The 10,643-nt window shown below is 41.7% G+C and overlaps 1 protein-coding gene across 3 annotated transcripts in view; it reads right to left on the bottom strand.

The window, feature by feature from the left end:
- Window positions 1-2,697: 2,697 nt before the first annotated feature.
- LOC119721365 (rho GDP-dissociation inhibitor 1-like) overlaps window positions 2,698-10,643 on the bottom strand; it is a 42,783-nt gene continuing 34,837 nt past the window's right edge. For all 3 annotated transcript variants that reach the window (XM_038191419.1, XM_038191416.1, XM_038191417.1), the window contains 2 exons: window positions 7,487-7,550; window positions 2,698-4,708 (listed from right to left, as the gene is read on the bottom strand). In XM_038191419.1, the coding sequence (XP_038047347.1) occupies window positions 4,512-4,708; window positions 7,487-7,550 (261 nt within the window). In that variant the 3' untranslated portion in view covers window positions 2,698-4,511. The remainder of the gene's footprint in view (window positions 4,709-7,486; window positions 7,551-10,643) is intronic.

Genomic DNA, 10,643 nt, shown 5'->3' with positions numbered 1-10,643 from the left:
ATGGTCCGCAATGAAACAGAAATCACATCCGGTATGGAACGTGTGCATTTCTATGGGTAGTTTTCGGATAATATTTTCGCACATTGTCTAACTGCGGTTTTGAACAGCTGCCGCCAGATGCTTGATACATATGTCATATATAGGCCAATTCCTTCACAAGATTCTGTGAGGCGTCCTGTTTGCAGGGTGGGGGTACGAGCGAACCCGTGCGACGGTCTACTACGCATGCGCATTTACCCTGTGCGTGAATCCTCGCGCGCACTTGGTAAACAGCAAAAAATAACATCTGGCACGTGTTGATGAATTGACCAGTGAGAGTTCGGCTCTCAATCATGAATATGTATGAGGTATAGTAATACGCGATATCGTGCCCGGCAGTTGTTGCATTACAAAACACTGCATTCGAATTGACCAATCAAATCGTTTAGTCCTGATTTAGGAATGAAATGACGTCACGATTTAGTAAAGTTGACTCCGATTGGCTGGCGCACGGCTTGCATAAATTTAAATGTCAGGAGATGTCAGACGTTGTACAGGATTTGGCTCCGTGGATAACGGGTGATACTCAGATTAGTTTCAAAGGGACCGATGTCGAATATGCCATACTTTAATATGTTAACCAACGTCAGGTGAATATACGTTGGCCCAACATCGGTCAATGTTGGAACAGTCGCAGTCGGCTTGCAGACGTATGCGGATATGCCGACGCTGGCGGTCCATTAAAGTCGACCCGACATCGTTGTTCTGTCGTTGGTAAAAAGTGTATAATCGACGACTTTTTTTCCCGGCCTGCCAACGTTGTGTAAACTTACAATCGGAATGGTACGCCAACAGTCTGCATCATGGGCGTCAATCCCCCACTTACAATATCAAATGTTTGAAACAAGTGTTCGCCTTTTGCAGACCGTAGAACCCTCATTTTGAGCATTGGTGATTGGTCACTGCTCGCGAGCACGGTGCTGTATTGACACACACAACATGTATCGTACAAAGTACATTGACCAAGCGACAGGAAATGTGTATTTTTACACTCTTAAAACTACTTAGTCAAAATATTGACTGGTTTTCCTAGTTATTGAAAATTGACTGTAGGAATTTAATTAAACATGCAAAGTTTCATACTGAAAAGTAGTTGGGTTCGACTCCAAATTCAGTTATTTGCATAACTATTTTTCCCCATATTAATACTGACTGGAAATATCTAGTCAGATTGCCTGATTTTCAGTTGCACCCAGCTGACCCTGAATAGCTAGTCGAATTTCACTGGTTTCTAGTCGAAACTGACTAATGCTTTTTTAGAGTGTACTCCGTAGGGTGCGCTGTAAACACCCGGGGTTTTATCGTCTTTTCTCGCTAACGGTAAGACATTAGGTTGGTTTCTTTTGAACAAGATGTTCGAATTAGGATAAGTAAACGACCCAAAACAGTTTTCCAGGGATTTCAGGACCTACAGGGCCCTCTTAAGCGCCTGCCCAGAACCCCACGTCTATAGCTCAGAATATAGCTGATTCAATGACTTCAACCTCGAAAATGTGGTTTAAATGATTGTCTTTTGCAAAAAAAAAAAAAAGTGGTCAGAAATTGCCTCAGATCGCACCACGGAGAGTGTCTAGAATCAAATTTTTCGCGGCACTTGGCCCCGAACCCCCCCCCCCCACGCTGTAGGGGCTTCGCGCTTCGCGCTCGCATTAGTTCTGATCAAGGTATATCCCCAACTTTTAAGAAGCGATTGACGCCCCTGATCTGTTTTTAGTTCCGCGGTATATTATTGCCGACTTTGACGATCTGTCGGGTGTGTATATATTTTGATGTCGACGATCGGTCGGGTGTATATATGTTTTAATGTCGGCCTGCCAACGTTGTACTTACGTTAATTAAAGACGTCGCATGCAAACATTTTGCTGACGTCGGCCTGGCCTGCCCGTTCTGGCTAACACTTGGTGATCGGTAATGACGCTGGCCGGCCGACAGCTGCCGGTGACGACGGTAAACAGTTTCGAGGACAGCCTTCCAACGTACGTTAATTGTGCCGACACTGACGATCAGTTTGTATTTTGAGGTTGGCCTGCCAACGTTGTTCAATATAGTTAGTAAAAAGTCTGTAGGCCTAATTTTCGACGTCGGCCTGCTATTATAATATGCCATCGTTGACGATCGGTTCGTATACTATTATGAGGTTGATTTGCCAACGTTGTTGTTCAGAAGTTATTAGTAATATTTGACGTCGGCTGTCAACATTGTTCAGACGAAACAGTTGCATGTATTCGACGTTGGCCAAACGTCAAAAATTGGTCGGGCCGACGTTACAATGCGTCGTATGTATGAGCGTAGTTGGCAGGATGGGGGGATACGTCGCCTAAAGTTGGCGAAATAATGTTGCGCCAACTTGTTTTTTGTTAATCCAACGTTGATGGCCCAACGTCCAGAAGAATTGCCGAACCAACATATCCAACGTTTAATATTTCGCCAGACCAACGGTCTGACAGTCGCGAAGCCAACGGTCAACGTTGACCACGGTAAGCGGGTCAGTTCTCGTAGGGTAGACCATAATTAAACCCGCCACTATCAGCATCGATAATGTAGGGGCGGGGTGTTGCTGTTTGTGCACCAAACTAGCGTCCCCAACTAACAGATTTTAAACAGATGTTTGCAGACCTTATATGGAACAAATTAAAAGACTCTTTCACAAAAAAGATATAAGCATTATTTATTTATTTATCTATCCATTCCTGTACCAAACTAAAACATGATTACGAGTATAAGGTAGACATTGACTTTCGTTTCATTTGCGACTGCATCCAATTAAGTCATATAGGCTAATCTAACAGAAGAGGCATAGAAAACTTGAATCCAGTTGAAATTATTTTCAAAACTAAAAGGCCCAATATGGATAACTTGATATAAAAAGTATGACAGTTTTGTAAGTTGTTTTTGTCAAGCGCACGATGGTGATTTTCCCTGTATAGAGCCTTGTGTAACATAGGCTTTTGTAGTTTTAAATATCATTGGGTAACTTGCAGGTGCTGATTGGATTTCGTGCTGAACTTAGTCAGCACTTTGAAAATGGAATGTTCGACTTTTTTTCAACTTGGTTAAAGTTCAATGACGGGAAGCACGAGGTTTCTTTAAACAAACCAAACAAAACACCCATGAAAGTTGAAGTGCTACTCATTTGCTACTCACTACCGACCCTAACCGACTAGTTCCTGAGTATGGTAAACTATATAGAATCAAGATTACTTTCTATATAGACATGGTAGACAAAGTATCAATGTGGAATGATTCTACATTGTACCTGATATTGATTCAAAACTAACCTAGTGAAATATATAACATTACCATTTGTGTGCAGAATGCAAATGGCTTATAGACAATGACCATTAACAGACTTCTTTGAAAGGGCTTCAGGAAAATCAATACGCATGCCTCTGGCCCACTTCCAAGGTATAGGGGGCTTCGCCAATCCAAAATGGAAACTACTACATTGTTAAAGTACACAGATGCTTTCAAATAACGTGTCATTTTGGTCCTCGTTTGTTGCCCTCATCTTGATATTTATGCCAACATGGGCTGATCGTTATTTGATGAGGTAATGTATTCCATGCTTTCGTTAAAGAAACTACATTCTAGTGCTGACAAAAAAAGCTTGCCGGGTGGTAGGCATGCAACTGTTGTAATACTGGTGGCTTTATGTTACCAGGTTCCCAAAGCGCTTGGTCAAAATCTCCATGAATTAGATGACAACATAGAAGACACCAGATCACTACTATGGCAAACAAGCCATACATCATTGCGGAAATATAACATCATATTATGCACCTAAAGCAAAACCATATATTAAACCAAACCTTTAACAATTAAAATATAACAACAGAAAATATCTATATCTATGGCAAAATAGTCTAATTACAGCCTGAGGCAGGCTGCAAAGATAAAATAAAGCCTGCTATACAACTAACATGTATCATTTATTCCCAAAAGTAACTTAATAAGCGATTACAACAAATAGCATCATCAAAATGTATTTCCTAATAAATGCGTTGTTTTATAGACTTCCACAAAATGAAAGAGTTGTACAAGTTGCTCTGATAAAATGAGAAAAGGCAATGTTCATACAAAACAAGTATACGTCATTTGTTTTGTTCTGTACATAGATGATGGCATCCATATACATGTACACATTTTTTTTTTTGGGGGGGGGAAACATGCAGTTCCTTTTTCTGAGAGACTAAAAAAAAGTCATCATTGGCAATGCTGATGACTAATGCCACAATTAATTCCTTCAAAAAAAAAGTGCCACTTTGGGAAAAAAATCAATTACATATTCATTGTATATGTTGTGGCATACATTTAACTAACATAATCCCTATACTTGCTGAACCATGATAACATAAATTTAATTAAGAATTTCACATTCATGATGTACCCCTTCAAAAACCAACAGCATCATCTACAAGTAAACCGCACTTCCAGTAGACCAATTTCCTTTGTAGGAAATCATCACTATAATCTTATTCCCAATCTCTCTTAACGGAGAAACTCCACTCCCACTCCAAGTAGATATTCTTGTCATCGTCTGTGAATTTACTCTTGACAATATAGTCACCACGGCCTAACAAACCCGCGGGTAACTCATCCACGGGACTCTGGAAGATGTGCTCCTCCGTTTTGGGTCTGTAACTCCCAACCATAAAATTGGCCTTGTCCACTGCAAAGAACAAGTGGTTGATTGGGGTTATGCCAGAGTTGTAATGACTCGACTTGAGTCCGACTCAAGTCACAATTTTTGGTGACTCGAGTCCCTAAGGGCAAATGACTCGACTCGACTCGAGTGTCTGCGAGCAAATGACTCGACTCGACTGAGTCCCTCATCAGAATGACTCGACTCGAGGAAGGCTATTGAGACTCGAATCCCAAAAACATAAGCAAAACTTTGCGAAAAATATTTGCAATGACTTACGCCGGTGCCGGTTTTTTTCACGTCACGTTAGAATGTTCGCGAATAATGTATACATATTACATACGTGGTTTGATCAGTGTCCCCATTAGTTGAATGACGATCAGCTGGCACCCCCTTAGCAGTAGCCCGAATGTAAAATTTAAAAGGCTAAAAAAAATGACTTTCACTCTTGTGTTTATTGATTGTATAGTGCTCAAATATCTGTGACTCGAATTAACTAGAGCTAAATACTTGACTCGACTCGACTCGACTCGACTCGTCCACACACTGTGACTCGACTCGACTCAATTCGACCGTCTTGACCTAATGACTTGACTCGACTCGAGTCACTTCTTTAAAATGACTCGACTCGACTCGAGTCACTAAAATCAGTGACTCATTACAACTCTGGCTTATGCAGGGTGAGTCAAAAAAAGCGGAATCCAACCCCCCCCCCCCAAAAAAAAAAATAGTAAAAATTTGTAGCACCGACAATAATTATGACTGTAAAACCAATTTCAGAAACTGCTTTTAGATAAAAAACAAAAATGAAATTGCATAATCCGTTCGTAGAATAGGCCTATATCACCATTTAAACGCAATGACCCTAAAAAGCGTTTCGTCCAAAAAGAGAGAGCAATATATTGTGTCCTGTTTGGAACAACAAAGATAATGACACGGAATACCTGTTTTAACAACTGTCAACAACTTTAGTACACAATATCTTTACTAACAACCCTGCTTAGGCAAACAATATCACTTCTACAATCCACTTTAAAATAAAACAAAGAAGACGGGCCTTCAAAAGAGCTTTGTTTAATATTTTTGAGTTTTAAATTAAGGTTTTATCGCTGAGGATGTTTGAAGACAATTGTGACGACTATTCTTGAAATCGCATTTTAAGTTTTAGGATCACCGTATTTAAATGGTAATATTCTTTGAAAGGTTCGAGCAATTTCAGTACTTTTTTAAATCTAAAATTGCGTTCTATGAAATTAGCTTTACAGTCATTATTAGTTTCGGTGCTACATACTATTTAAAATATAAAATATGTTTTTGGGGGCTGGCGTTCCGCTTTTTTTTTTACTCAAACTGTACATGTTATTTGCATTTCCTGGATTTGAGGAGCCAGCCAACCGACCGACCGACTGACCAAGGGCGGATCCAGAACACAATTTTTTGGGGGGCCAAAAAAATTTTGGTCCCCAAAAAAGTGGGTCCAAACAATTACGGCGTGGGGGGCGGAGGTCATGCTCCCTGCCCCCCCCCCTTCTCCAAAAAAGTGCTCATATTTTTTTAAAGCGCAGTCGTAAAAAGGCATCCACTGCGTACACCACCACGTTTTGCTCGAAAATAAATTGGACAAAGTACACACAGAGCGTCTAAAATCCCCCCTAAAAAAATCGGGGCCCTTAAGCGGGCACCGAAACCCACGCCGTAAAATTTTGGACCCAGTTTTTGGGTGAAGAAGATTTCCTGCCCCTCCCAAAAAAAGTTGTTCTGGATCCGCCCTTGTATGGGACTTCGAAATAGACCAGTTTCCTAACAAATTCAAACTCTTGCACACATGCGCATCGATAGACCGGAAGGTAAAATGTAAAAATGTCTCTAAAATCGCCATAGGTATTACTTTTTGGTCTAAGTGGGGTTTCGGGGGTACATGACTCAGCAATTTGTAATGAAAATTTCAATCAATTTTTAGGTTGGGCACATTGTTTTTTTTGATATTTTGTGTTTCAATGTGGACGGTGTTAAATATTGCCAGAACATCCTTCTAGCCTATTTAAAATAGGCTAGAACTTAAAATTCAAGCATTTCTAGAAATTCCCTACACCCTATTTTGTTCTATCCATTTTCAGCATTAATTAAAGTAGATTTACAAGTGATCATGGATTTTGCATCCCTAAGCAATACCCTTAACTGCGATGGTTCCTCAGCACAAACAAAGAAAAGGCAGCTATTAATTAGGGCACCATGTCGCGTCACATTGAGACTTTTTTTGGAGGGGGGGGGTCCAGAAAAAAAGATGGTTGCCCTGTACTACGGGTGTTTTCTCACAAAAAGGCGCACCCATGCAGTGTTCTATTCAAGTTCAGTACACTACAAGTCCATTCACAAAAAATCACATATACATTTTAAAAATCTGGTCATACGTTGTAGAGGATGACTAATAACAAAAGAATGCATTAGTCAGAGGTCATTTCAACAGCTTGTGAAAGGCCTTGGGACTGGACTGGATATTATTATTATTATTATTTTTATGATTTATTCGACCAAAACAATACACAATGAACAAACACGGTATGAAAAACAAAAACTAAACAAAAATGTATGAAAGCTACGAAATACAAAATAAAACAAATAATCACAAAAGACGACACTTTATAAGTGTAAGTGTAAGTGTAGGGGCCACAAAAACAACGCATAATATGAAATGAAAACATCCGAAGACAATATATAAAAAGACGATATGTGGGTCATTGTGTGACTAAAATCAAAATGCAACACCGGGTGAGCGACAAATTGCATGTCCGTACATTCACTCACCTCTGATGCCTTTTCTGTAAACAGCTTCAAAATACCGCAGTCCAGAGACACCCTCACGTTGGACCTTTATTGGATACCGACCAAAAAAAATAAAGACAACAATTATTCAAGAATCACGAAAAACCTTACTTTAAGTCTATTCTGTTCGGACCACACGCCTGAGTGCAGAAGTCATCATCATTATCATTCTCAACCGTTATCTGCCCACTGCAAGGTGAAGGCCTTCCCAAGCTGGCGAGGGCCTGTGCCGCTCTCATCCTTGATCTTCTGTATGCCTCCGCTAACGGAGATTAGCCTTCCCCGTCTCTGGCAGCCAACCGCACCAGATTCCTCCGAGATGTTTTCTCCTTGCCCGATCGGGCTGCAGCCCCAAGCGACAGACCTGTCCAGTTGCGGATGTCAGCTATATACTGTCGCCATGGCCGGCCTCTCCGCCTCTTCCCTGGATGGTATCCAGCAATTATGTCCCAAGCCAAACCACCTGTCCTTCGTGCGTGGCCAAAGAAGCTGTTTCGTGGTTTTCATATTGGCGAGCAGGGTTCTTGTGGTGCTGAGCTCCTAGAGGATGCTGTCATTGGTCCGTTTGTCTCTCCCGGTAAAGCGGAGAATCCTGCGATAGACCCACATTTTAACAGCCCTAAGAGCGCGTTTCTCTGCAGCTCGTATATATAGTTCAGGACATGCCAGATGAGGGCACATACTATATGGAGTATGACTTTCCTGCTGACGCCTCTATCTTTCCAGATGGGCACCTCACCCAGTGTGCGCTTCTTTGCCATTGTTATTCTGCTCTTGATGTCTGTTGAGCAGACGCCGTTCGTTGTCTTGAGGGAACCCAGACATTTAACCTGTGCCACACGCTCGACCTCTGTATAGTGCATGGACCATGTACCAGCCAAAGTGGAATATTACACGTTGGACGGCATTTTGTGGTAAAAGCAGGCAACCATGTCAGATCAATTAGTTAAGGGATGGAGAAGAAAATGTAGGTTGATGCCACCCTTAATTTTTTATCTATCTATCTATCTATCTATCTATCTATCTATCTATATATCTATCTATCTATCTATCTATCTATCTATCTATCTATCTATCTATCTATCTATCTATCTATCTATCTATCTATCTATCTATCTATCTATCTATCTATCTATCTATCTATCTATCTATCTATCTATCTATCTATCTATCTATCTATCTATCTATCTATCTATCTATCTATCTATCTATCTATCTATCTATCTATCTATCTATCTATCTATCTATCTATCTATCTATCTATCTATCTATCTATCTATCTATCCGTCTGTCTGTCTGTCCCGTCTGTCCTGTCTGTCCTGTCTGTCCTGTCTGTAACATGTACTTCAGGTTTGGCAACACTACTTGAAGACTACTCGAAGATATCTGGAGCCAGGTAAATGCGCAACTTTTGGGTATAATCAGTGGCATAGCCAGGAATTTTTCAGTGGGGGGGGGGGGGGGCTGGGGGGGGGGGGGCTGGAACATTTCATGGGGGGCGTCATGTAGATCAATGATAATGTTTTTTAGAAACTCAAAATCTCAGTGGGGGGCGACTGGGGGGCGACAAGGTTTCATGGGGGGCTGTCCCCCCCCCCCCCCCCCCCCCCCCCCCCCATGGCTACGCCACTGGGTATAATAGGTTAAATATTTAAGTTACTTTTTCTCAAAATGTCCTTATAAAGTGAGATACATCAATTTACCGAAATAGGGCGTTGCGGCACTGAAGAGTTTATGCAATATTGTACACAATTGTCTTATTTGACTCCTTTTTGAATATTGATCTTTTCGCTTTCGGTGTAAAGTCTTTTGGATGATATTCCCTATAGATTTTCTTAATAATCTGTATATAACTTTGATGTATTCTAATGCCTTCTAATGCCTCCTGTTGCCTCTTTGATGTCACTTTGATGCCCAATGGCTAGTGATGACTTAAATCTGATGCCTAATACTGATGACTCTTTGATGCCTCAATGCTCGATGGTCATTCATGACTTCTATTGCCTTACTTGTGCCTCTTTGATGCCCCTTTGATGCCTGATGGCTAGAGATGACTTTAGTCTGATGCCTTGCTGGTGCCTCATTTATGCCTCAATGCTCGCTGGTCAGTCGTGACTTCTGATACCTTCCTCGTGATCTTTGATGCCACTTTTATGCCTGATGGTCTGCCATGACCACGAATGCCTTCCTGGTGCCTCATCCATGCCCCTTTGATGCCTGATGGCTAGTTATGACCTAATTTCGTTGCCTTGCTGAGGCCTCTTGGATGCCTCAATGTTCGATGGTCAGTCGTAGCTTCTAATGCCTTCCTGGTGCTTCTTTGAGGTCTGATGGCTAGTGATGACTTAACTCTGATGCCTTGGTGATGCCTCTTTGATGCCTCAATGCTCGATGGTCAGTCATAACTTATGATGCCTTCGTGATGCCTTCGTGATGCCTTGCTGATGCCTGATGGTCTGTCATGACCTCGAATGCCTTCCTGGTGCCTCATTGATGCCACTTTGATGCCTGATGGCTAGTGATGACTTAACGCTAATGTGTTGTTGATGCCTCTTTGATGCGTCAATGCTAGATTGTCAGTCATAATATCTAATACCTGGTTCCTCTTTAATTGATGCCCCTTGGATGCCTGATAGCTAGTGATGACATACTTCTGATGCCTTGCTGATGCCTCTTGGATGACTCAACGCTCGATGGTTAGTCATGACTTCTGCTGCCTTTATGCTGCCTTCCTGGTGCCTCTTTGATACACCTTTGATGCCTGATGGCAAGTGATGACTTAATTCTGATGCCTTGCTGATCGATGCCTCTTTAATGCCTCAATTCCTCGATGTTCAGTCATAACTTTTAATGATTTCCGGATGCCTCTTTGATGCCCCTTTGATGCCTGATGGCTAGTGATGACATAATTTTGATGCCTTGCTGCTGCCTCGTTGATGCCTCAATGCTCGAAGGCCAGTCAGGTTTTATGATGCCTCTTTATTCCTCAGTGCTCGATGGTCAGTCATGACTAATGATGCCCTCCCTGATGCCTCTTTGATGCCCCTTTGATGCCTGACAGTCAGTGATGACTTCTGATGCCTGTTTGATGCCCGTTTGATGCCTGTTTGATACCTGCCTGTGATGCTTGATGCTCAGT

Source organism: Patiria miniata, unplaced genomic scaffold, assembly GCF_015706575.1.
Source record: "Patiria miniata isolate m_02_andy unplaced genomic scaffold, ASM1570657v1 HiC_scaffold_13, whole genome shotgun sequence".
NCBI lineage: Eukaryota > Metazoa > Echinodermata > Asteroidea > Valvatida > Asterinidae > Patiria > Patiria miniata.
This window is presented reverse-complemented; position numbering and strand designations above follow the sequence as displayed.